This window comes from Struthio camelus, chromosome 15 (assembly GCF_040807025.1).
Source record: "Struthio camelus isolate bStrCam1 chromosome 15, bStrCam1.hap1, whole genome shotgun sequence".
NCBI classification, from domain to species: domain Eukaryota; kingdom Metazoa; phylum Chordata; class Aves; order Struthioniformes; family Struthionidae; genus Struthio; species Struthio camelus.
Genome location: NC_090956.1, coordinates 21,090,858 through 21,116,567, shown reverse-complemented (window position 1 = coordinate 21,116,567; position 25,710 = coordinate 21,090,858). Strand labels below are relative to the sequence as shown.

At 53.5% G+C, this 25,710-nt stretch overlaps 2 protein-coding genes across 9 annotated transcripts in view; one reads left to right on the top strand and one right to left on the bottom strand.

The window, feature by feature from the left end:
- Positions 1-3,607: 3,607 nt before the first annotated feature.
- On the top strand, positions 3,608-13,339 carry MCRIP2 (MAPK regulated corepressor interacting protein 2). 2 transcript variants are annotated; one of them, XM_068909239.1, is made up of 5 exons: positions 3,608-3,861; positions 3,939-4,017; positions 11,136-11,263; positions 11,834-11,935; positions 12,853-13,339. In XM_068909239.1, exons 1-5 carry the CDS (start codon positions 3,807-3,809, stop codon positions 12,921-12,923), a joined length of 435 nt encoding a protein of 144 aa, XP_068765340.1. In that variant the 5' UTR covers positions 3,608-3,806; the 3' UTR covers positions 12,924-13,339. The 2 variants fall into 2 exon arrangements, with proteins under 2 accessions (XP_068765340.1, XP_068765341.1); XM_068909240.1 differs by lacking the exon at positions 11,834-11,935 and having other exon boundaries at positions 3,654-3,861.
- Positions 13,340-18,674: 5,335 nt separating this feature from the next.
- Positions 18,675-25,710, bottom strand: part of ABCA3 (ATP binding cassette subfamily A member 3) — a 49,480-nt gene continuing 42,444 nt past the window's right edge. For all 7 annotated transcript variants that reach the window (XM_068909236.1, XM_068909237.1, XM_068909231.1 and 4 more), the window contains 11 exons: positions 25,483-25,687; positions 24,496-24,715; positions 24,100-24,258; positions 23,079-23,251; positions 22,474-22,608; positions 22,144-22,338; positions 20,885-21,072; positions 20,526-20,696; positions 20,025-20,212; positions 19,838-19,911; positions 18,675-18,880 (listed from right to left, as the gene is read on the bottom strand). In XM_068909236.1, the coding sequence (XP_068765337.1) occupies positions 18,749-18,880; positions 19,838-19,911; positions 20,025-20,212; positions 20,526-20,696; positions 20,885-21,072; positions 22,144-22,338; positions 22,474-22,608; positions 23,079-23,251; positions 24,100-24,258; positions 24,496-24,715; positions 25,483-25,687 (1,840 nt within the window). In that variant the 3' untranslated portion in view covers positions 18,675-18,748. The remainder of the gene's footprint in view (positions 18,881-19,837; positions 19,912-20,024; positions 20,213-20,525; positions 20,697-20,884; positions 21,073-22,143; positions 22,339-22,473; positions 22,609-23,078; positions 23,252-24,099; positions 24,259-24,495; positions 24,716-25,482; positions 25,688-25,710) is intronic.

The following is a 25,710-nucleotide window of genomic DNA, read 5'->3' as shown; positions in this document are numbered from 1 at the left end:
TGCTGCGCGAATACCTGCGGCACAGTGGGTGAGGGAGGCGGCTTGCACCCTGCCCACTGCTGCCTGCGGTGGGGTGGGCTGTATTGCGGGGGGACTGTAGGACCTGCCTGACTCCCTGCACAGGGCACATGGCCAGGGCACGAGTGCCCAAGAAGGCAGCGGGGCCTGGCCATCCCCCCTTCACCCCATGGTGCTGGGGGCAACTGGCGGCCGAACCACACCCTAGTTGTACGGGTGCAGGGAGGCTGGATCCCCCAGGTGTCAACGGTGCTTGGAGTTTCAGGAGCTGGTGGCCACATGCTCCAGGTGGAAATATGGAGAGAGGCAAACCCTGCTTTTCCACCAGCACTCGCAGGAGAGGCTCAAAAGCTGTTTTTGCAGTGCAGGGTGCAAGAAACACAGAGCTAAGCAGGGAGAGCAGAGGCTGGAGGGGAGAGGAGTCCTGCAGACAGGTTCCGCTCACCGAATGGGGCAGCTGGCTGCGGGGAGCAGCTTGGCAAGGGCAGCACTTGGTGCTGGTGGCACTGCAACAGTGGCCAGCCTGCACACATGCTCGGCACGCTGACTTGTGGGATTGTGTTTGCTGGGTGCAGAAAGTTGAGCCCCGCCAGCCCCATTGCCTGCTACACAGCAACTCTCCTGCTATGCACAGGGTAGGCCTGGCCCCTGAAGGATTTCCCACCCTGCTATCACGTGATCAGGTTAACTTTCTCTCTGACATGCCTTGACAAAGTTACTACAATATAATATGGCCCTGGCTTTGGGAAACTGGCAACAGGATTGGGAAGCCCCAGCAATTTGCCAGACCAGCAAGATGGGGGTAATTCCTCAGCAAACACCGCTCAGCTCCGGCGAGACACAGCTAATCCCCTGCAGATGCTCCTTGCGCACATGTGGTGGTTCTGCAGAATGACCCTTGGAACCCCTTTTGCAAGGACTCCCAATAACAACAGATGTTTGTAGCATTCCAGTTCCAAGCCCAATATTCTGGGGTTTTTAGAGCTTTTGTACAGTAAAGCATGGGAAGGCCCTGCATTGGGAGTGGTCCAATGTGTACATAGGTGCCCTATAAAATCTGCATTCACCTCAGATGGGGAAACTGAGGCACAAACCCACTAGGCCAGACAAGCAGTTGGTGACAGCATGAGAACTCAGAGGTCCCTTGGCCTGCAGGGTCACAGTCATATTTAAGTACATTAACATGTGCCATACAAGGGCTTGATCCTGTAGGGGCTGGGGTCAACCATGTGGGGGCTGAGGGCTGCTCGCTGCTCCCTTGTGAGCTGAGCCAAGGGTGCCCAGGACGCCACAGGACTGGGCATTGCTCCCCAGGCGACAACCTCCATCTGCTTTGGAGGATGTCCTTCTGGAGGGAGCTCTGGAGTGGGGTTGGACCAAAGGGCATGGACAGGGTGACGGGGTCCTGGCCACACTGCCTGTGCGTTGGCTCTGCGAGAGGGCAGCCGTGAGCAGGGTGCAGCATGCCTTCCCCTGGAAAACCCTCCCAGTTCGGCAGGGCTGCACCTTCACAGCGGCCTGGCTGGTGAAGCGGAAATTTCCAAGGTCACCCTGAGCCTGGGCGATTCCTGACCAAAGGGCAGTGACTAAGCACCTTCTCAATGCTGGGACCTTGCCGGGTGGAAGCCAAATCATGCCCAGGCCTGAGAAATGCCAGCTGCCATATGAAGATTTGGACTACATGACTCCAGGGATGGAGGCGATGATGAGTCCCAGCAGCCTTCCCTAGTGGTTAGAGCCATGGCTCCAGGTGGATGAGGCACAGATCTGCTACAGATTCTTTGTTCAACCTCAGGCAAATCCTTTGACCCTTCCATGTCTTCATCCCTTCTCCACCACCAGGAAAGGAAAAGATGAGCATTGAAGCTGCTTCCTAGAAATGGATGGGGAGTGGAGAAGTGCCCTTTCACTTTGTGGCACGCTTCTCCACGTTTGCTGTGCTGGGGCATATCAATTTGGCGCCAGCTAAAGCCAGGGCCAGCAGCATCTGCCCAAGGCCAGCAGCTCTCACACACTGAAAGGGCTGTCATAGGAGGCAGCAAAGTCCTCCTTGGACTGTTTTAGTCTACATGGCAGTGGGTAGTGCCCTGTGTCCATGGGGACATCTCCAGGTGCTGCCATGGCCCTCTCCATACCTGTGCCGGGAGCAGGTCCCCACAGACGGACAGAAGCAGGAGATGGCCCCTCTGGCAGAAATGGGGAGCAGTTTTGAACCCAACAGTGGCTGGGTTCAATCAGCCCAAATCCTCCTGGTCCTTCCTCTGACCACAGCCAGACTCACAAAAAAGTCTTCAGGTGGAAAACTTACAGGCTAACCCTCCTAAGGAGCACATTTTCCTTCCAACTTCCCTCGCGCTTCTACTTTTTCTAAAGCTCAAAACCCTAAAATGCCTTTATACACGTTTTGTCTATGGCTCACAAAGGTGTGAGGTAGCTTTCCAGTCCTGGAGGAATGCTTGAGCGCACCTCTTCAGCATCCCGCAAAAACTTGTCTCACTACATCGCCCAGCTTCTCTCCTAAAGTCTATCGTCCCACCGAGCCTCCTGTCATCTTCACCCTGTCTGCATGCCAAAGTGAACATCCCTGAGGCCGTGCCCCAGGGCTAACCCACCAGGTGCAGCCAGCCTGGGGAGCTGGGCTACTGGCTCACGCGGTCTCCTTTCTGGGGTCTCATCTTTGGCCTTTGAGGGGAAGAGCTCCAGGCAGGAGAGCAAACCCTCGGATCCCAGGAGGCTCTGAAAGGGATCCACGAGTTGAGAGTGTCAGAGCTGCTCCTCCTCTGCTTGCCAAGCTCGGGCGGAGGGGGGGAGGGGGGGTCAGGATCAGACCCCTTATTGCTAAGCTTGCCAAGGGCTTAGCAAGCCTCCTATTTCTCTCCAGCAGCCCTCCCCAGTCCTTGCCTTTGCCCTGTGTTCACATGTGGGTGCTTTTTTCTCCCTGCATTGATCACTCCCCAGGGTGTGAGACAGGGTCGCTCCTGCAGAAGATGCCCGCGACGTGTTGGGGAGGAGCTGCCCGGGCTTCATCTCCAACACTGGGGTTGAGCTCGTGGGCTGACTCTCCAACACTGGGACTATCCCCCCACACAGCAGGGTTTCATCAGGAGACCTCAGCACACCTTCCTGGGTCCAAAGATCACTGCCAGTGACTGCACGGAGGCAATGGCCCCTGGAGAAAAGCAATCAGCCCGTCTTCTCGCTTTGCCTGTCTCTGAGCCATGATGCTCTGGCCCTGCTCTTTATAAACTTCTGTCAAAGCCAGCGTACAGGTGCCTGTGGAAACAGGCCGGATCCGCAGCTCTGGGGTCCCCCTGCTAAATTACGCCAGGGAAGCAACAAGCAATACCTGCCTGTCTCCCCTGTCCCTATGTCCCCTACACCTCCATGTGTGCCTGTGTCTCCTGTGTCCCTGTGTGTCCTACACATCCATGCATGCTGTGTCCTGCGTCCTGCGCCTCTTACATCTCCACGCGTGCCTGCGTCCTGTCTCCTGCACGTCCCCGTTTCTCCCATATGTCACCCTTGTGTCTTACACGTGTCCCAAACATGTCGCCTGTGTCTCCTGTGCCCCCACGCGTGCTCGCCTGCCGCGCGCGGCGCCCCCTTTCCCACGGCCTCTGGCCCTTTAAGGCCGAGGGGCGTGTCGCGCACGCGGCGCGTGCGGCCCGGCCCGTTAAAGGGCCCGGCGGCGGCGCGCGGCGGCTGCACTCGCCTGGTGGTGGGGCGGCAGCGGCTCCGCGGGGTCCCGGCGCCGCCGCAGTGGCCCGGGGAGGGGGCTGCCGCGGCGCATGATGTACACCATCACCCGGGGCCCCAGCAAGCTGGCCACGCAGCGGCGCACAGGTACTGGGGTGCGGGACGGTTCTCGGGGCGCGCCTGGCCGCGGCGGCCCGGCTCACGCGTGCCCGATCGTCCCGCAGGTCCCACGCAGCAGCAGGTGGAGAGCAAGCTGGGCGAGCTGCGGGGCCGGCACCAGCCCAGCCCCTGGCCCCTCTCGAGGTGAGCGCGGCGGAGGCGCGGGCGCTGGTCACCTTGCCGCCCCCGACGCCCACGCGCGACGCGGCAGGGTGGCGCGGGGGCCCGCCGCGGCCCGGCTGGGGAAGCGGGGCTGCGCGGCCGGCGGGAGGCGGCGTGACCTTGGGGAAAGGTTACCGAGGCTGTCCTTGCCGCATGGCTCCCGGGAGGAGGGGCTGGCGGGGGCGGGCAAGCGCCCGGGCGGCGCGGACGCCCTCGAGGAGCCCCGTCGGCGGGGGGGGGGGGGAGCAGGGCCTGTGGGGCGGGCGCTGGGGCCCCCGGGGCGCGGGCCCCCGCGGCAGGCCCGGCCCCGCCCCGGCTCGCCGGTGGCCCCCCCTCCTTTGCACCGTCCTGTGTGTGTGTGGGGGGGGGGGTGGGTGCACCTGAGGTGCCCCCCCCCCCCGCTTTGCACCGTCCCGGGTGGGGTGGGTGCGCCTGAGGTGCCCCCCCCCTGCTTTGCACCGTCCCGGGTGTATGTGGGGGAGGTGCACCTGAGGTGCCCCCCCCCCTGCTTTGCACTGTCCCGGGTGTGTGGGGGGGTGGGTGGGTGCACCTGAGGTGCCCCCCCCTGCTTTGCACTGTCCCAGGTGTGTGGGGGGGGTGGGGTGGGTGTGCCTGAGGTGCCCCCCCCCTGCTTTGCACCATCCCGGGTGTGTGTGGGGGGGGTGCGCCTGAGGTGCCCCCCCCTCCCCTGCTTTGCACTGTCCCAGGTGTGTGTGGGGGGTGGGGTGGGTGTGCCTGAGGTGCCCCCCCCCTGCTTTGCACTATCCCGGGTGGGGTGGGTGTGCCTGAGGTGCCCCCCCGGTTTTGTACTGTCCCGGGTGGGGGGGGCACACCTGAGGTGCCCCCCCCTCCCCTGCTTTGCACTGTCCCGGGTGTGTTGGGGGGGTGGGTGGGTGCGCCTGAGGTGCCCCCCCCCCTGCTTTGCACTGTCCCAGGTGTGTGGGGGGTGGGGTGGGTGCGCCTGAGGTGCCCCCCCCTGCTTTGCACCATCCTGGGTGTGTGTGGGGGGGTGGGGGGGTGCACCTGAGGTGCCCCCCCCTGCTTTGCACTGTCCTGGGTGTGTGGGGGGGTGGGTGTGCCTGAGGTGCCCCCCCCCTGCTTTGCACTATCCCGGGTGGGGTGGGTGTGCCTGAGGTGCCCCCCCGGCTTTGTACTGTCCCGGGTGGGGGGGCACACCTGAGGTGCCCCCCTGCTTTGCACTGTCCCAGGGGGCTGAGGTGGCACCTGGAGGCCTGAGGCGGGCCCCTCTCCCTGCACTGCCCTGGGGGGCTGTGGTGGGCCTGCTGTCCCTCTCCACCTCCCAGGGCTCAGAGGCAGGTTGCTGGGTCCCTGAGGTGGCCTGCTGCCCCCATGGCCATAGGGCCTAGGGTCCCCCTGGGGACAGCCTCACAGGATGGGTTGAGCCCCTGGTGCTTGCCCCCAGAGCAGTGAGCCCTGCTGTCAGGGTGCCCTGGCTGGTGCCCACACAGCAACCACCCCCACGTGCTGCTGAAGGAGCCCGCGTTGCAACTGGTGGGTGGACTTGGGTTGGAGTGAAGAGAGCCGCTCTGCCAGCGTTACTGCTGGGATGGGAGTGCTCTGCTTGTTTAAGCACCATCCTTTTCCAAACCCATGCTTCAGGAATACCGCAGAGAAAAGCTGCAGGCTGCCTGGCTGAAAAACTCAGCAACAAGCTGTTGCAACACTAATTTCTTATGTCCTATGCTAACTGACCTGCTGGAAGACTCTGCTATTTAGTGTACTGCATGATTGGATTGCCCAAGTAACTGGGATTGTATATTCCTTTTAAGATCACTCTGCTTTTGACTAATATTAATTTACATGCAGAAATCAATTAGAATTGCTATGAAGGTGTTTTAGAAACTATTGTGATGGTGTCACTAAGGTATCTGGTGTTGCTTTAGATGTGAGACTGTTTTGACTTGAAGCTGTCATACCCACTTGCTATGTCCTGATGTCCATTCAATAAATTAGAGCAAAAATTGCAACCTAATCTGTTCCTCTGTTTACTTGTTCTGTGTGTGCGTGGGGGGGGGGGGAAGTATTACACTTTCATGCTGAAATAGAAACCTTGATCTTGGATTAATTGCTGCAGCAGGATGCTCTTTGCTTATGGGGCTCACTGGGTTTTCATAGCTTGAGTCACTCCTTTGTGGAAAGAAAGATTAGTGGTACTTCTCCCTCAGTTATACCCCTTGGCCCCATTTCTCCTTCTGTTCATAATCCTACAGCATCACTGGGGCAATTACCTGCATAGCAAAGGAATGTAAGTAAGGTATTGTGTTGGCTGAAGTTGAATGTAGTTCCCATAAAATCATGGGAAAACAAGTTTTGTGGCCAGAGGAGTCTATGAAGCCCAGGTTGTTGTAGGACAAACACCAGAGAATCCTTGTGGATTTGCATTGATGTCCTGCAGGCTCAGATCATGTTCCTGTCCGTGGGGATATAATTTGCATGGCCCTCTCTCTCTCCTGCTAAGCTCCCTTTTTTCCACAGAACCTGTGAAAACTCAGCCCTAGTGCCAAATTTGGCTAAAGTTGTGCAACTGATCCAAAAGTTCAGGGGGAGTGAGTTAGACTGATTGCACAAACCTTTCTTCCCTAAACAAGGCCACACACCCCACTTACAGAACATGCTTGCGCAGGACTGTGCTGTGATGCTCTTGTGGGACTGCAGAACTGGCATATAAGCAGCTGTATATGCATAATCTGGCTGCATGATGGTTTAGAGTTGCTGCTAATGACAGAATTGAAAGTCCTGACCTTGCTGGCTGATTTTTTTTTTTTCCTACCTGCTGCTTTGATGTGTCTGTAACACCTTTGGGCGTGGTGGCTGCAGCCCCACCAGCAGGTTTGGCTATGTAGTTTATTCCTGTCCTAAACCTACTGATGGGCAGTGGGGTGATCTGTAAATAATCCTCTGGGTTTCTCCCAGCTCTTTCTGCTTCAGGCATTCAAGATGTGCTGTGGGTTTGATACAGCCTCCTCTGAAGTACCTGTGCTCTTGTGGCAGACAGCCTTTGTTATCATGGAGTGCTGTCCTGTAGGCAGGCAATGTCTTTGATCAGGTTTGCAGGATCTTTATCAGTGATTTGTTGCAACCCTCCATGGGGATGGGTGAAATTACTTCAGGGCATGATCACCCAGCATCAGGGTTTTTTGGTAAAGGTGGCTCCTTCGTGTATTTTGCTACAAGTGACTGTCTTTTTCTGGAGCTCTTTAGCAGGCAGCAAGATTTCTTCACTGTGCAAGGCTGCCCCTTGACATGGCAAGACTTCTAATTTGTGCTGATCTGTGCTTGTGCATTTCAATTTTTGCTGTTCTGTAATGACAAAGGGTTGACTTCTTTCTGTTTAGAAGTCTCTGTGCCTACTTCCCCCCCCCCCCTTCCCACTACTCCTGGAGACCCCTTAGAAGGACATGTCCAAGCAGAGGCTTCTCAGTGTGGCTGCTGCCTATGTATCGTGATTCACTTAAACATCATGATGGCCCATGAGAAATTTTGATTCTGTCCATAATAAATAAAATGAAGTTTTGGGTTGGACACTGTCCCAACTTTTAATGGATGTAGCTGAAGATGTTGGACAGGAGTTGGAGTAGTGATCGCTTCTCTTCTTAATGAGATTTTCTTAACAAGCACAGAGCTGGAGAGCTGGTGGCAATCCATAGACCCTGGCAGATCAGGCAGTTATCCGTTCTGTTGGGGAAATAATGTGGGAGGAGAGAAAACTAACAACTTTCTCCCTGTTTCCTCTATCTTCAAGAAACGAATAAAAAGCCTCATTTCCATCCTCCTCTCTTGCCTGTCATCTTTCACAAATTAACTGGTATGACTGGTAAAACATTTACTGTCCTTAAGGCAAGTTATTTATTTACCCTCCTGGCTGTAACGCTGCCTATGGCAGGGAGTCATGTTTCCCTGGTATTCTGTGGCCCCGCAGGCAGTGGCTTATACTGGGTACCTGGTGTGGTTTGCGTTGTGTCATCCTGCCGCAGGCTTGTTGCGGCTGGGGAACTTGGTCCAGGGATAAGCTCATGGCTTTGAGATTTGGTCAAGCAGGTTGACAAGTGAGAACCTGAGAGGAGGAGGAGGTGTTTGCTGGGACCACACTGCCTATTTGAAGTCTCATCTGCTCTGCAAACTCTAATCTTTGTGTTCTTGGAGCCTGTTAGACTTTGTCCTGTGAGAAATATGACTGTTCTAGATGTGTCCTGTCCCAAAGTTGGGTGGAGAAGCTGAAATTGCTAAGGTTTTACACAGAACAGAGCACCCTGCTAAATCTTACTCAAGTCTTTCATTTTGAAGTGTCCAGTTTCAGGACCTGTGTATTTCCAGATCTGGGCTGGTTTAAGGGCTTTAGTCTTGGGAGGGGATCCTAGCTCCTAGGAAGCAGGTTTCCACAACTTGGTCAGATTCCAGTTCCCACAGTGCTTCACCTCAGTTCTAGAAGTGCCTCAGGAGTGTGCTGTCCAGCCATGGCCCAGCTGTGGAGTGAGTTGGAAACCCTCAGGCTAATGGCAATGAGGAATAGGGCTGCTCCAGCAAATGCTGGTGTCAGAGGTTGAGATATTCAGTGGCCTGCAGTGAGACCCTTCCCTTTGCCCAATTCAAAACAATATTCCACTTCCATTTTTATGATGCTTCAGCTCTAGCAACAGATTTTTTTTTTGTATGGGTTTTTTCTTTTAGCAACTGCATTTTTGTGTAGGGAACAGAGAAAAGAGAGATGAGCAGCCTTCAGCTTTAGGCCTAGGAGCTCCCCTTACTTGCTCCATGCTCTGCTTCCCCATATAAACCCCCATCTATGCTGTTCTCTGCTCTACTTGAAAACACCCTTCCCTTAAGGCTGAATTCTTTTTTGTCCTGCTCTCATGAGTGGAGTCCTAGGGGCAGAGTGGTCCAGTGCTGTTGAGCAGCTCCCCTTCTCTCAGGGAGACAGGGCTGAGCCAGGCTGGTTAGGTAAGAATGTATCCCTTCACCCTCAAGAAACATCTCTAGTAAAGGGTAGCCCTTCATTTCTGCCCGTTTCATTTGTTCCAGGGAGTGCATTAGAACACTGTATTGTCTAGTAGTTAGACTTCAGAGCTATGCATATGACTGTGCATTAGTTATTTAGGAATGCCTTGGTTTCTCCAGCTGAATAACAAAGCTACACCCCCTAAGCATGCTCACTCACAGTTTGAGCTCTTGTGAGATGTTTTCTAGAACTGTGGCCTTAATCTAGTCTAAGGAAAGGCCAGCAGCTCCCAGGTTCATTGGTGTCTGCTGTAGCAGTATCAAATAAGTAGCTGTTGTATTTTCCCTGACTATAAGTAAGTGTTTAGCAGGTGGTGTATGTGTGAGAGTGAGCATGAGAAAATACAGAGGTCAGTTGTCTGCACAGAGGAATGGACTAGCAATGTGAGTGTGACACACTTCCCCACTATTTTTGGGTCCAGACTACTTTTTTCCATGCCCTGAGCCTAACACATGCTGTCATCCTGCATCAACCCTTTCACCTTTTTCAGAGGGAGAGCTGAAAACTGAATCTCCCAGCTCAGTTTAGTGCCTGACTTGCCTCATGCAGGGCCTGCCTGCTTCTGGGCAATGCAGTGAGCATTGAAGCTGTTACAGGTCCTGCCATGTTCATCTCTATCCTTCCCTTGAGCAGCAGAATCAGCAGTTCACTCGCTGCATGTGCCCTGGGCCTGGTGCTGAAGCATAGACTGGAGCAGGCCCCTTTTGCTGCTCTTCCCCTGGGGAGTTGATCTTCAGTCTCTAATAAAAATGTTCACCTCTGGAGATGTGGAAAGGAATAAAACTGGTACTTTGCATGAACACAATGACAAAGGCTGTTTCCTCTACAGGGAGTGAGCTGTTTGGTTGCAGTGCTCTGCTTGTGCCAGGCTTGCTGCTTTGGGGATTCACCCAGAAAGTCTGTTACAGCAGAACTGCAGAGTTGTGTTGCCTTGCTCCAGAACATGCTTAGCTGGGAAGAGCTGAGCATTGCCTTCTTGCCAGGTCCTCCTCTATTGGGGTGGGAGGGGGATTCAGTCCATTTCTGGATGTTTCTGACTTGAAAGTGCTGGCAAAGGGGGACATGGGGTAGATTCTGCACCTTCATGCTGCTCGTCCAGCAAGGGAGAGTAGAAGGTAGCAACTGGGGAGAGTACAGTGCCGTGCCAATAAGAGTTTAACAGAAAATTCACACCTATAATTGGTAGTTAACAAGGCAGTCAAGAGGTCAGTGGCAAAGCGGATGTGGAATGTGGCCAGACTAGGTTCATAGCCACTTGTCTTAGCAAGTAGTTGAATGTTGCCTGTGAGTCTGGAGCTGGGCACGCTTCCCCTGCTGCCTGGCCTCTGCAGTAGGGGAGGTTGAGGTTTGGCATCTCACCTCTTGCCCCGACAGAGCTGTCTGTGTTGGCTGACAACTGCCATGCTGCCTGGTTTCCCCTTCCCACTGAGTCCCAGTGTCCTGCCTTGGGTAGCATGTGAGCCTCCTGCACAGGCAGGTCTCAGTGCTAGGTCTAGTGTGGGTGCAGGACAAGCTGTCCTGCTGCAAACCCAGAAGATGGTGAATCTCTTGGAGCCTGTGGCCGAGCACAGGAAGAGGCGAGAGCAGCAGTTGGGATGGAACATGAGCCAGGTCACACATAGGCTCTTTGAACGCTTCGTCTAGCAGGATGGAATTTTGAGAATCTGATGTACGGACATATCATCCCAACCTTTCCAAGTGGATAGTGGCTTAGCAGCCACACGCTGAACCTCCTTGTGTGAGTGGGGCTCTAGACAGACAGTGAGTTGGTAACTGTCTATCTGAACTGAACTTACAGATATGCACAAGATGCATAGTGGAGCCATGAGTTTGGCCCAGCTTGCCAGGCCCTGACCAGAGGGCCTGAGGCTCATGTGAGGTTTCAGGCAGCTGTTTTCCAGAGGGAAAGTGAAGCAGCAGGCAATGATGTGATTTGGCCAAGGCTGTGCAGCAAATTACTTGGCGAACCATGGTGTCTAGGCACCCTATTTCCTTGCTCCAAATATGTTCTTCATTTGGAGCTTGGTAGGAAAAGCGACTCTTTCTCTCATTTCTCCCCTTTCTTGTCTGTTTTCCTCAACAGTCCAGCCCAGAAACTTGTGTTCAACAGAGTGAACGGCAAAAGACCACAGGTGCTGCCGCAACATGTTTCAGCCCCTGATGAGTGCTACACGTTGGCCCATGAGGAGAATGTCCGATTTGTCTATGAAGGTGAGAGTGTCCATATGCAGGGCTGTTGGTGCAGACACCCACTAACAGTTGTGTTCCAGGTGGGGGGCTGGATAGAGCAGGGTCCCTCCCAGGTGAGTGCTGTGTTGCGACTCCCTTCCCTTGCTGCTGGCTGCTGTGCTGGCAGCCAGCATCACCTCCGCGCTGCTTTGCCCAGACTCTGCCTTGCATCAGGGATCTTGGCGGCTGGGGCATGGCAGAGACAGGGAACTCCAGCCTGTACTCTTAGTCTCCCTTGCACCAGCCCCAGGGAGGACTGAGAGGCTACTGCTCCTCTCCCATGCACAGCACAGCACAGTCCCAGGGCTGGAAAATTCCCTTACCCCAAACCAACCAGTGCCTCATCTAGAAGAGGGGAGCCAGCAGGGTTAGATGGGGGCAGAACAAGCTGGCAGGGTCTCCCAGCCCTGCTCCATGTTTGGATAGGAAGGGAGAGCCCAGGGCCAGCCTGGTGTGCTGCGCATGGTCTGAAATGAAGTGGTCTGAGCTACTGGACTCTGCCTGCCCCAGGGGCTCGCTCCTCTCATCTGCCGCACATTCTCCCTCTCCCAGCCTGGCAGCAGGTAGAGCAGCAGCTAGACGACAGCCAGAGAGGGGAGAACGTGTGCGGCCCTGTGCAATACGTAGAGAAAACCCCGAACCCCGGACTGAAAAGTAAGTGAAAAGCAGTCCCAGTGTGTGGTCTCTAAGGTGCGTCAGGCCTGCAGGCCTAACAGTGGAATGAGTTGGTATGGTCTCAGCCCAGGTCACAGACAAAGCTGCTGAGCAGGGTTGTATCCTAGCATGGGAAGGAGGAATGATAGGAATGTTCATGTGGGACTAAGCACACAGAGGTGTCATGGTTGAGATGGAGGCCTTAGCTGAACTGGGTTGGGTGGAGATGGATGTGGTAGGACAGTGTTTGGGTCCAGACCCGCATGTGGAGCGTACTGCTGGAATAGCTGGAGGATTGGGGTATGTCCATCCTCGTGGTGTCCTGTCAGTGCTGAGGCAGCTTGGGGAGTGCTGAGGTGGGAGGAGTTGGCACCTAGCACCGTGCTTTCTCAAGGGTGCCCAAACAAGCATCTGATTTATGGCTCTTCTGGAAAAGATGTCCCCTCCAGCTGCCAAGGTGGGCTCAACATCATGCTGGAAAGGAGCCCTCTGCACCAGCTCCTGCTGTGCTGGGTCCTGCTGTTGGGGACTTGTCTTTCCTGTTGCCCTTTCTAAAAGGAACTGAGCCAGAATGCAGCAGGGATGGGTGGGCAACCTGCTTCTCCTCCAAAGGCAGCTGGAACAAGGTCTCCAGGCAGCCAAGCTCTGCTTAGCTCAGCCAAGCTCTGCTCTGAGCTGGAATGAATGTGCCCTGGAGAGCAGCCTCAGAGCTCCTTCAGCATCCAGGAAGAGAGGGTCCCCATAAGGCATGACCCAGCCTTGTTGTTTGGGGGACAGAGCACAGTGATCAGGGAACCTTTGGGTGTCGCTTTCCCAGGGACAAATAATATGGCTCTGATGGGACCACCCTTTGCTGTACTCCCTTCTCCAGCTGCTCTGCTATGCTTTTTTCTTTCTCTCCTTCCCCTCTCTTTCAGACTTTGTTCCCATCGACCTGGAGGAGTGGTGGGCACAGCAATTTCTGGCCAAAATCGAAAACTGCTCATAAAAGAAAAAAGTAACCCAGAAAAGCTAAAAGTATCTGGTCAGAAACCAGAATCGACGAGATTTAGAAACACGTTTTTAAAAAAATAACAGAAATCAAGTGACCCACTCTCCCAGCCCACCGAGGACAGCGGGAACGGACCACAGCCATGCCTGGTCGAGTGCCCCCTACTCCCTGCCTGCCTGTGCCCAGCATGGGGGCAGAGGAGCTGTGTGTGGCCCCAGCCAGGATTCCTTAAGTGCCAGTTTTCAGACAGTTGCAGCTCCTGCAGCCTCTAGATCCCACGGACACTGCAGTGCTGTGCTGGGTGGACAAAAGGGAGGAGTGCAACCCTTCCCACCCTCATACCATAGCTGCTGGACAAGACAGGAGGTTCTCTGTAGCCAGGACCGTGAGACAATAAAGCCCTGAAACTGCCAGTGGAGAGGTGCTTGCTGGCCTGGGAGGATTTGTTTGCAAAGAGCTGGTGAGAAGTGGCTGCTGCAGTAGGGGCCTGGCTGCTGAGCTGGAGGGGCTCTACCGAGCTGGGAGGGTGCTGGGGTTGGGGGAGGAGGGGAACATGTGCATGTGTGTGTATGTACAGAGACACCCAGCTTTGGTAGCCCACTACCCAAGTTGCAAGCTCTTTGGCTTACTCCCTGCTTGGTTTGTATGGTCCAGCTCTTGGGAAGAAGGCCTTAGAGCATCTCCAAGTCTTCTGCTGTGGCTCACCTTTGTGCTGTGTTCTTCTCTCAGGTGTGCTGGCTCATGTCCTAGCTTCCCTGACCCAGCCAAGGGCTATTGCTGCCCCAGGCTGTATTGGGCAGGGGGGCAGGCTTCAGCAGGCAAGGTGTTGTGTGATGTACTTTGTGCTGCCTGTGACAAGCCAGCCCTGAGAGCCAGTGTGCTTGGAAGCTACTGCAAATGGTGGCTTTGCCAGCTGTACCTGGGAAGGGGGAGCTGGAGGAATGAGGGGGTGTGGTGGAAGTCCTGTCTTGGTACCTGGTTTAAAAAAAACCTCAGCCTCCTAGGAGGCTGAGCACCCTGCACCTGCCAAGGGCAGGAGTAACACAACTGGTTGCAGGCCTCTGCTTTGCCATGTGAATGCTTCAGCTGAACAAGGGGTTGATGATGTCAAGTATGAGCTTGGCCAGAGGAACAGGGCCAGGCACGTGTGGTGGCAGGGACAGCACCTTGGCAGGCAGGGAATGGTGAAGACCAGCTCCAGTGGTGCTCCACAGCATGTATATGGGTAAAGCAGCAGGAACAGTGGTGCCAGGCCCAGCTCTGCACCACTGTCACTCACCCATGCCTCAGAGGCCCTCATGGTTGCTATGATAAAAGCCATTCAGAGGCTCTGCCTCCCTTATGGCTGCTGGTGTGTAGAGCCCCCGCCAGTGAGCATCTTGCTTCCTGCCACTCCCTCCCCTTCCTGTAGCAGGGGCTCAGGATGGGGAAGGGAGCTTATTGCTCCCTGCTGTGAAAGGCATGTGCATCCCTCATTCCAGCCACCCCCCTCCATGTTCTGCTCTCAGCCTCACCAGCAACTGCAAAGGCACCTGGCCCACAAAGTGGGCCCCAGCCTGCTTGCTTTTCCAGATAAATCAGTCTGCTCAATTCCTTCCACATCAGATTCTGGTAGCATTGCCTCCCCACCCCCCTGCCCTGGGGCCACCCACACAGCCCCCAGTGAGGCAGTGGCAAGCAGACTGGCTGGGCACACACCTGAGCAGAGCAAAACCCACTGGGGCAAAGACGCTGGAGCTGCTCTTTGAGTGCAAAGGAGGCCAGGAAACACCACTTGGAGGAAAAAAAAAAAACCACACTGTTTTATTCCTATGATGGCATAAATACCCCCCACTATAGCCATCTAAAACTTGGTCTTAACTCTTGCCTCAAACTTTCCCTAGGCCTAGTACAACTTGGGAATGTTGCTAAAACAGAAAAATACAAGGGAGTAGCACCATGCACGGCCTGTGGCTGCTTCCTCTGCAAGAGGAGAGGGTTATTACAGCTTTGTGTAAACAAGGTCTGAAGAGAAAAGCTGCTTCTATTGTTCATTTAGGCCAGAACGACTGAAACCTTGCCCCACCACTGGTGGCTTTGGCAGTGCTACCAAGGGTAAGTTATGACCAAGCAACCTGAAGGGCTGCAGGTGCAGACCCAAGCCCTAGAGTTCATGGTGGTGGTGCTGCTCACTAGGGCAGGACCCCAGCCCAGCAGTCAGTGAGAGTATGAATATGGATTTAATCCTTGCTGTTACGCCTCTAAGAGCCTTTCTGCTTCACCTTCCACTTCAACTACAGAGATTACACTATCTAAATGCAATCAGCCATAAGACCCAAGTTTGTGGCCAGAGCTGGCCCCTGACCTGGGGATCACTGCCACCCTAAAACAGCCTGTGCTTGAAGAGGCACGATGCTTCCCGGTACACCATCTCAGGCCCTGCTGTACTTTCTACTGCGCTCAGTGTAATGCTAACCTGTGGCACAGTGTGGCACAGACCCTGCTTCTGTATGTCTACTATGCAATTCTGTGTTTTGCAATACCTTTCCAGACCCCTATCACAGCCTTCCCCCCCCCCCAACCGATTTAATGCTATCCCCCCCACCCCCCGGCCTGAGGCAAGGCATCAGAAGGCTTTGTTGCATCTTGCCTTAGCACTCTGTGCAAATAAATGTTACTGGAAGGCCTGAAACTTTCTTGGTGGATCCAGGCACCATCCAACAGGAAGCACAAACTTTACTTGCAGATGAACTGCAGTTGAACAGCAGCAGCTCCAGCAGGCTGTGCCTGCTGCCAGGGGGCCACCCCCCCCCCCCCCCCGGGCGCAAAGCACGAGCACCTGAAGCATCTCCCTTGCACCTGCCCATGCAGTACTGCCAGCTGCTGTTGGCGCCCCTGCACTCTGCCCCGCGGGCGGGGGGGGGGGAACCAGCTGCAGTTGCACAGCCAGGGGAGTCTGTGAAGGTGAGAGGCAAAGGGGGCTGACTCTGGCAGACAGGCAAGGTGACATTAGAGTAGGTTGGTCACCCTTTCCTTATGCTGGTGTTCTCCCACTGGGGCCCCCTGCCTAAACTGACATCCCTGTCTGGCTGCAACAGAGCGCAGAGTCATTGGAAAGACTGGAAATGCCTTGACAACTTCGTGAGGATCCCTGCTCCTATCCATAGTTCTGTGTAGTGCAAAGGGGAGCTGGTTCTGCTTTGTGTGGAGCTGTTCCCAGTGAGAACATCCTCAGTATCAAGATGAGAGGTGTTCCAGAGATTTGATTCACCAATTGGCTGCTTACTAATAAGAGCACACTTAGTTCTAAGATCCAGGGAAATTCTTAGTAACATGATGCACGACCATTTTTTTTTAAACATCAGCATTAGGAGAAAGGAAAAAAAATGAAACAGGAAAGAGCGTTTCAGTTACAGGAACAAAACAAAAAGCCCAACCCAAAATATAACCCAACCCCTGACAATGCAATCGCTAGAAGGGAATCAGCCCCCCCCCCCCCATACTATTAATTGATTTAGTATGTGCAATTGTGTGTATTACTATAGTGCAAATAATAGCTCTGCATTGATCACAGAGCAGCCAGCCAGAAGGGGACTGAAGGACACATAAGTGAAATAGGGACTAGTTAAGAGACAGACAAGAACCAACACATATGTAAAACAAACAAATAAAAAGCAACCCAACCACTGGGAAATGCCAAAAATAAATCCCCCTTGCTCCTGCTGCCTCTGGCTTTGCATGCACAGGGCCTGGGCAGACTGACTGTCTAATACCCTTGGCACTGCATTCAGGTCCGATGCCTTGGGTGGGAGCAGATTCCCTGACAGCAGGGCAAAGCCATGGCAGCAAATTCAGTTGTTCCCTGTTGTGGGAGCAGCTGGATGTGTGGGTGAGGAGAGGGACATGGGGAAGACAGACACACTCTGCTTGGAGGTCTCTTGGGCATAAGGGAAGAGAGCAGACAAGAACATGTATGCAGCCAGAGCATCACTGGTCCTTCAAACCCTTCAATTGCAGGTCTGGAGACCTGCAACTGGAGCAGCTGTGTAACACAGTCCAGGGCTCTGCAGTTGTCTAAACTTTTTAATGGATGCTCCAAACAGTCCTCAGACAAGCTGCTAAACCTCCAAGCCATCACTGCCTTCAGACTGAGCTCTAGGGCCATGGCCTTATTCCTCACGTGCCTTATCAAAGGGCCAAACTCTGGGCATTTATCCATTAAGCATCCTCCCTGCAAATCCAGTGCCAGTGCCTGGCACTGCACAGCATGCCTTCCCTTGGACAGCATGAGCTGTTGCCAGCCTCTAATGACAAGTACGTCTCCATCCGTGAGCACCTTTCAACTCCCTCAGCTGGCCCTCTGCCAGCAGGAGGAAGAGGAGCTCTTCTATTTCCCTTTTGACATGGCATCAGGAGTCTGGGTTGGCAGCACACATCAGGTTCAGCACTGCTGACTGAGACAGTTCAGCACAGGCTGCTCATAATAAACCATGCCTTGCAGATGCCTTTTTGCAATGTGCAAAGGGATGCTGGTTTCCCCCTCCCTCCTGACACTGCACAGCACCCATGTCACAGGCAGGGAAAATAAAAGTGCGTGTGGGGAGGGGAAATGGGGCACATCCCTTCTGGACAGCAGGGTTTGTACCGTGCCTGAGGGGAAAGGAACAGCTTTCCTTGGCAGAGCAAAGCCAACCCTCCCCAGTCAGGACCCTGGGGTGCTGCATACACCCCAGGAGGAAAGAGGAGGGGAAAGCCTGGTGCCACCTCTGAAGCACACACCTGAACTGTGGGTCAAACAACCAGCAAAAAATGAATGCCTGATGACTAGCGAGTTCAGAGCACCTTCTGCTCCTTGCTGGAGTGAAGCCACCCCTTGCTTGCAGGCTATCACAGGAGCAGCACATGCACCCCAAAGACGTTCCCCAGGCAGCAGTGACTAACAGCCTCTGTGCAGAACAGCCGGTCTTGTCCTCTCCCCACGTGGTGGCTGACAGCTGCAGGCCTGAAGCAAGTCTCAGCAGAGTATTGAGTGAGAGCCAAGCAGGCAGGAGGGGCACATCTTTTCTATGACGTTAAAAGGAGGCAGAGCCTTCTCCCACCTTCTGCTGCTAATGGAATGGACGGAAGATTTGCTGTAGGGGGAAAACCGTGGCTGTTCCCTTGTGTCCCCTCCATCTAGACTAGAAGTGCTTCAAAGAGGGCAACCTCAATGCATCCTAATTAACCCAGTGAACGCCTTAGATTTAAGCTATTTAACAGGATCCTGTTAAATCACAAGCAAACCACCTAACAGAATATAATTTGACATGCGTGTGAAGAGCATAAAGCAGCGTCCTGATGCACATGAGTTTTGGGCAGGGTGTGATGATGGGCGTGTGGGAAACTTGTGCAGCGTCAGGGCAGCAGCCTGCCTTCCAACCATCCACACCAGCCAGAAGAACCAGACAGTACCCCAGTCCTACTCTGCTGACAGGCACACCAAGATTTGAGGATGGAGCAGAATCCACAATGCCCTTCCATCTATTATTTCCCCTGCTTTTTGGACATTTTTTGCTGTAGATGGGAATGAACGCTGAAGAGTGAAAGTGTCACATGCACACACAGGCACACGCACACACATATACACACACATGCGTGCACTGCAGCAGGCACGCAACACACACACTACTTGTGATTCCCATAGCTCACCAGCAAAAGGTATGATTCCATCGTCTCCCTCCCCCGGTGAAAATTTTCTTACATTTATACATTATTTAAGACACACGCTGATATATAAATTACTGTCTCTATATATACTATGTATAGGCAGCAGAGCCAGTCCATGAAGAAGGGCACCAGTGGGTTCATTTCCCTCGATCCTCTGTGTAGTGCTGGAAGCGAGTGAAACTCATGAAGACTTGCTCCAGTGATATCTGGCTAACCGAATAGTCTTCTAAGTGATACTTCTCTTTGGCTTTCTCCAAGGCCCCAAAGACCTGCAAGGGATGGCACAGCAGCTCTGGTTATTGCAAGATACTCACTTTGACATAGGGAGAACTGTAGCAGATCAAGATTGAAAAAGCTAAGGAACCTCAAACGCCAGTCTTCGCCAAATGATGGCCCATGCAGCAAGAGATGCCTCAGGGTGGGAATTCAACTCTCTAATTGGTTTACTCAATGTATAGTGAGATTCACATGCTGCACAGGCAACACTGCTCCCCTGTAAGCCCTACTGGGCTCCTGCCCAAGGTGGGACAACACAGATGCCAGTATGAGGGGCCCAAGGTACCCAGACCCAGGCTGCAAGCCACTTCCTCGGGCCAAGGGGCAGCAGCAGGAAGCAGAGAGGCTCAAACTCCGGATGTCTTGGTTGGTGTCAAGAGACCTGCTGCCTGCGCTAGTACATGGGAACAAGTGCTATGTTGCTGGCATGGAGATGAGGGGTGGGAAGGGTAGGCCTACCAAACACATCCCTTCCACCACCCTTCTGCTGCAGAGCTTTCAGGAAATGTTTTGAGAAGAACAAACATAAAAAGCAAAGCTTGTTCCCAATGGAGATTTTGCTTTCTCTGTGAAGGGCAGCTGTCAAAGGCAGGCAGCTCTGAGGCTGGGGATAGCAGGGGTCCTGGTTTAACATGCACAATGCTCCCAAACTGCTCTCTCACTAACCACACATGCAAGTGACCTGTTTGGGCCAGAATGTGGAAAAAAGTCAGGGAGAAAATCACTTTTTAATTAGTTTGTTGTTTTATAAAATCACCTGGATTTCAAACTGGCAGTGGCTCTGGTTGAAAAGGAAGATGAGCTGAGTATGAAAAGGAAGCTTGATTCAGCCCAGCACAAAGAGCATGTGAACAGGCAGGAAAACATCTGCTCCTCCAATAACACCTTCCTTCTGCAACTAGGAAGAGCAGCTTGAGGTTGGACTGGCACGTGCTCCAGCATGCTCTTACCTGTGCCCAGCTGAAGTTCTTGTTGGTCAAGTGATAATGTACCATGCCCTGGTGTTCATGTTTCAAGACGCTACCTGGGAGAGACAAGCAGAAAAGAGGCTCTGAGCTAGGAAACTGGCTGAAGCCTATGAATGGCTTCATAGGCTTCCCTCATGCGGAGGGCAGCCAGCCCAGCAGCTCATGGTACCTGGGAAAGTCTTCTCCACAAAGGCCTTAAAGGCCAGCAGCTCGCCTTCCTCATCACTCCGCGTTTTGGCCAACAGGGTGTAGCCACTGCCGAACTTGCTTTTCAGGTGCTGGGGGCTGCCCAGGCATTTGAACTGCCCGTTCACCATGATGGCCAGTCGGGTGCACAAGGCCTCGCACTCTTCCATACTGCAAGACAGAAGAAGATTTGTTCAGCAAGCAGGAGCACTGAGATGTCCCAGCTCTGCTCATGTTGGCTGGGAAACAACAGAAGCTTCTGCGGATACGGTGGAGGTGGAATCCCTCCTTGCCAGGCTTTCTCCTGCCTCAGAGGAGGGAGATCTGGGTAAAGCCAGCTGCTGCTTGGCTGCATGCTATGTCCATCCACATCAGGCTCTATTAGCACAGCTCGTCCCAGGCCCTGGAGGTTGGCCCCATCCCCTTGCTACCCTTCTGTCTGCTCCTAAACTCCCAGGCCAAGACCTGTCCAGAAAATTGTCACCTGTGGGAGGTGAAGATGATGGATTTGCCACACTCTCGTGTCCGTGTCACTGCATCCCAGAGCAAACGCCGGGCCACAGGGTCCATGCCAGTGGAGGGCTCATCCAGGAAGATCACAGGGGGGCCACCGATGAGGGCAATGCCAGCACTCAACTTCCGCTTGTTACCACCACTATGGAAGGAAACAGGAACAGGGAGAGAGGCAGGCCTGAAGTGAGCACAGGGGAAGCCATGCAAGACAAAGTGTAGAAGGGTCCTTAGACCAAACGCTATGGCTACGCTTGATTACACATAGTTCCTACCAGCCTCAGAGAGATGGGGTGTGTCTACATAAGGGCATGTTTGGGATAACCCTCTCACCTGTAAGTCCTCACTAGCTTGTCCGCGTGGGGCTCCAACAGCAGCCCTCTCAACATGTTCTCCACACAGCTGCCAATATAACGCTCAGGGATGCCCCGCAGCCGGGCGTACATGCTCAGAGTCTCGCGGCCCGTCATGTGATCCAGGAGGGCATCAAACTGTGGGCAGTAGCCAATCCGCTGCTGGACCTTGGGACAAGAGGAACCCAAGGGAGATTAACTCATAGGCAGGTTTCTAAGGCAAGGAGATCTCCAAACTAGGAAGATGGTGGGTACGTATGATCACCTTAGCACCCACAGAGGTTTTCTGCTTCTCTGTAAGGTTATATACTCAAAGTAACAGGGACTGAACTACAGCTCTGAAACTGTACTCAAAATGAGAGAGATTTTTTCCGGTTGCTGGAGCAGCAAGTAGGGGTAGAGGATGGATACACGCAGTGTAGCTGGGGAAGGCAACATAGGCTCTCATGCACTTCTCATGCTTGCTATCTAAACCGATTCCTTGTTGTGAAAGGCCATTTCAGGTGGCCCAGGCTTTCAGGAGAAACAAAGCTCCGTGCCACTTAGTAAGTGGAAGAAGAAACCAGCCCTTCAATAAGCTTGTCTAGGAGAGACTGGTGCTACTGAGCCCTTATCTCTGCTGCCTGTACCTTTCCCATATCCTAGCTTCCTCTGGAGACAAGAGCCCAACAGAAGGCAGAGTCCCAGGGAAGGCAGTTAACAGGATCATACTTTCAGGGCAGATCATCTCCCTGTTCTCAATGCCTGGCATTGCCTAGGGTTGACACAGCTGGAGGTATCTAGGGATTGAACTAAAAAGCTGACCCAGAGTTTGTGACTCATCTCTTGCTTTGCCCAAGGGAACGGGTGAGTCACAGCAAGGAGAGCTCTAGCAGGGGCCTAGAAATATTTTACCTGCTTGTTTTAGAGACTGTCATCTGACAATGAGCTCTAACATTTTCCGCATTTCCAATTACTGAGCTAAACCTCTTTTGAGAAGGGTTTGCCACCCTTCCAAGGTTTGACTTCCATTCATTTCATATCTGTCAATTCAGTGGAGGGGAAATTGCTTCCAGACGACCAGATTAACAGGAAAGCCAGGTCAGGTAAGAACGCAGTGTCCCTGGGATATCACATCCACCACTAACAATTGCAACCATGCGGTCCATAGAGGCACTCGCAAGGTGACACACACTGGACAGCACAACAAGAAGCAGGACTGCTTGTTACTTCACCCTCCACCCCTGCAGCCTTCAGTACCTTTTTGATGTTGGCCAGAATGCTGTGGCCATCCACATAGGCATCACCTGATGTGATGCTCTCATCGCCAGTCAGCATCTTGAAGGTGGTGGTTTTGCCTGCTCCATTGAAGCCAAGAAGGCCAAAGCATTCACCTTTGCTGACTGCCAAGGAGATCCTGTCCACTGCCAGCAGGGACTCCTGGCTGTCATAGACCTGGCGGACAGCAAAAAACAAGCTGTGCCATCACAGGACATGCCAAACTCCCAGCACCACAGCAAGGCGAGCCCTGTGAGGGCCGTGCCTCTGCTCAGAGCAGGATGCCCAGGAAGATCCATGCTCTCTCCTCACCTTAGTGAGCTCTTTGATGACCAGGGGGCTGCTCAGTGATGACAGCAGCTCTGGTGGTGACTCCAAAACCTTCTTCCTCTCATCTGCTACATCCCTGTCTTCTGGTAGCACAGGCACCCTGTTCAGGAGTGCAACCTGAAATACACGGAAGAAAAAGATTATTTGCCACCTTGCTACTGTGGGACAAATAGGTTCCTCCAGACTGACCTCTGGCAAGTCCTCCCAACCCATGAGGGATCCAACCCTTTCAGTCAACCACCTCAAGGGATGTCCCACTCCACTTGTCACCCCATATACTCAAAGGGCCTGCCCCTCTAAGCAACCTGCTCCACAGGTGCTCTCTCAGGAAGATGGTTTAGGTCAAACGGCATGGGGTTTAGGAGCTGTAGTTGTTCCCAGACAGTGATACTTTCTGTTCAGAGTCCTGAACAGAAGGAGAAGAGGGGACTGGAGCCCTGACCACTGGATCTGAGTGACTCTGTGGACCTTAGGAATTTGGATGCGATCTGAACAAGTAGTATGGGCCTATCTCCAGTTCACAGTGACTCCTGGGCCTGGTTTGGCACTAGGGTGCCTACTTCTCCCTCCCTTACGCTTCAACTCACCCATTTTCGCCGCCTGCAGATGCCACAGATCAAAGTTCTTAATCTCCAGAGAAGGTTTGTCTCAACGAGGAAAAGGAGGAAAAGAAAGGAGAAGCCCTGGATAGTCAAGGATGTCAGGTATCGTCCAATCCCAGGCATCTCCCAGGAAAAGTAGTTCATCTGATAACTGATATCTGGAGTGGGGATGGGATAAAATCATATTTGGATCAATTCACATTCTGGGGAGCGGCAGATATGCTCCAGAGAAAGCCGGGTGCCCATAGCTTTGCCAGTTTCATCTGCATCCCAGCCCACGCTGCTCAAACCCTGGGCTTCCTGCACACAGCTCCTTCCAATCCCTCCCACAAGAGGATTCAGGCCCCAGAGGGGATCTGGCACTGTCAGAGTATGCCTAGTTGAGATACAGAGGAGATCAATTCATTCTTTCAGGATCTGTGACCCAAATCACAACTGGTATTTCTTCACTGGTCTATGAAATTTTGCCAAGACCACATTTTCCTCCAAATTGTTAGTAAGAAAAATGTTCCTTAACAGGATCCCTCTGTTAGCCTCAAATGCTGCTCATTGTTTTGCTTTAGAACAGTACCTGAAGCTACTGCCCAAGTTTGGCTGGAGGCCCCATGATACTGGAGCATCCCGTTTCCCGAGATGAACATCTCATGTCTCAGTCCTGGCTGGGGCACAGGCAGTCATATATGAGAGATCAAGAGATGCTGTCAGGGATTTTAGCCCTCTCTCTACCCTAAAACCCACTCCTGCTCCTCCATCTGCCCCAGGGAAAAACGCAAAGCAAAGCTCATCCACCCTTCCAGCGCATACTGGTTTTTCTCAAGCACAGAACCACAGCTGCACAACCAAACCTGTAGCCCTGTTGGGCCCAGGTCAGCCACTCCAAATTCCCCCAGCAATGTTTCTGCCACACTCACCCAGCCTCACCATTCACCCCACACAGAGCCCCCACAGTGAGGCCGTAGATGCAGCGGAAAGGCCAGCACGGGCAGGTAAGGACAAACAAACTCACTGAACGCCTTGCAGATGAAGATGGCTTCAACAGAGGAGGTGCAAAACTGAATGAACTCATAGTTCTGGTAGAAGTCACTGATGCATTGGCCCAAGCAATAATTGGGTAAGAGGAGAAAGACTTTATCCAGGGTTCTGGAGAGGTCCACCAAGCCCAGTTCTGAAAAAGGAGCATATGAGGATCAACAGATCAGATTTAGCCGTTTTTAGAGGAAGGCCCTGATACATTAACATTCAGAAGGAGAACCTGAGCAAACTCTGTCATGCTAAGTAGGTGAGGATGGGTTGTCATGGTTTTTTTTTTTGCTAGCTCTCGGTGGGGAGACAGCCCCAGGTTGGATCTTTTTGGTGAAGAGAGGACGCAGGGCTGGGCATGCAAGGAGGAAAGAGGACTCACCTGGAATGCTCATGATGGTGACTGCAAGGAAAGTGGCCGTGCCCGAGAGGATGTTGAAGATGGTGAGACGTGTGTAGGCTGTGGCTGCTACCGAGAAGAAGAAGCTGAGGAGATACATGAGGGGGATAATGGCCCAGCCATAAAGGAGGAAGATCAGCATCACATCAACGAGGTGGCTGTCTTGGGTGAAGGCTTGCACATCAAAGGCCTGGAATATCACCTGGGGCACAGCAATGTGAGGAGAGTGCACATTTGTCTTGACTGCAAGTGACACCATCTTGCCTGAACAGCCCAGGCAGCAAGCAACATAATAGTACCACTATGCTGGCCTGGAGAACCCATCACCCAGGGTTCCCACTGGCAACACCAGCTGCCTATACCTGTCTCCAGGGAAAGCTCTCTTAGGATGCGAAAGGACAAATCTGGCCCCTGGGAATTTTTTCACCTGGCTCCCATGCACTTGAGATGTTTTAGTGCCATTGCCCACTCCTAAACATTCAGGCCTAGAGGTTGCAGTCACTTGACCTTTACTGGTAGGGAAGCTGGACAGCTCTGCCTACAACCCAGCTCCCAGCAGGACTGAGTGGCAGCTTTCTTGCTGATCCTTTATATTGAGTAAGACAGTGCCATAGCCAGGTGGTCTCATCCTTCTCCCTTTACCCACACACATCCCAGCTCTCCCAGAAGATCAGGCACTCCATATAATACCACCCAGAGGCCGAGCTTGGGGCGCTGGGCAGCTCAAGCAACTTGCCCAGGATGACACAAGGAAAGGCAGAGGCAAAGGAAATGTGCCAAGCACTGAAAGAGTCAAAACTTCTCTTGGCTACATGACAGGGCTGGTCTGGGAGCCTCGCTATGTAGAGGGCCCAGTGCTAGTCTGGGAGTCCCCTGTGACCTTCCATCAGCAACAGGAGTTTCAGTGTGATGGGAGGGGCCTTGTGGAGGGTATGACAGGAGGGTGTTAGGGTGTTAATGGTGACTTACCAGCATCAGAGCACAAGGAATGAGGAAGTTGATGATGTCCCAGAGCAGGGCAGAAAGCCAGAAGTTGACCACATAGACTCCACTGACGAACTGGACATGCTTGGCTTTGATAGCCCGCTCACTGACCAGAAGGAGGGCGAAGGTGCTGGCGAGTGAAGCCATGCCATAGAGCAAGTTGATGGCAATGGCGAACCCAGTCTGGCCTCTGAGGGGAGAGCAGCAGGGCTA

Excerpts from the sequence above, each read along its gene's own strand:
- MCRIP2 (XM_068909239.1), top strand. The coding sequence starts at position 3,807 with ATGATGTACACCATCACCCGGGGCCCCAGCAAGCTGGCCACGCAGCGG. Across the intron at positions 11,264-11,833 it reads TGTCCGATTTGTCTATGAAG|CCTGGCAGCAGGTAGAGCAG; the intron begins GTGAGAGTGTCC and ends TCCCTCTCCCAG. Across the intron at positions 11,936-12,852 it reads CCCGAACCCCGGACTGAAAA|ACTTTGTTCCCATCGACCTG; the intron begins GTAAGTGAAAAG and ends CCTCTCTTTCAG.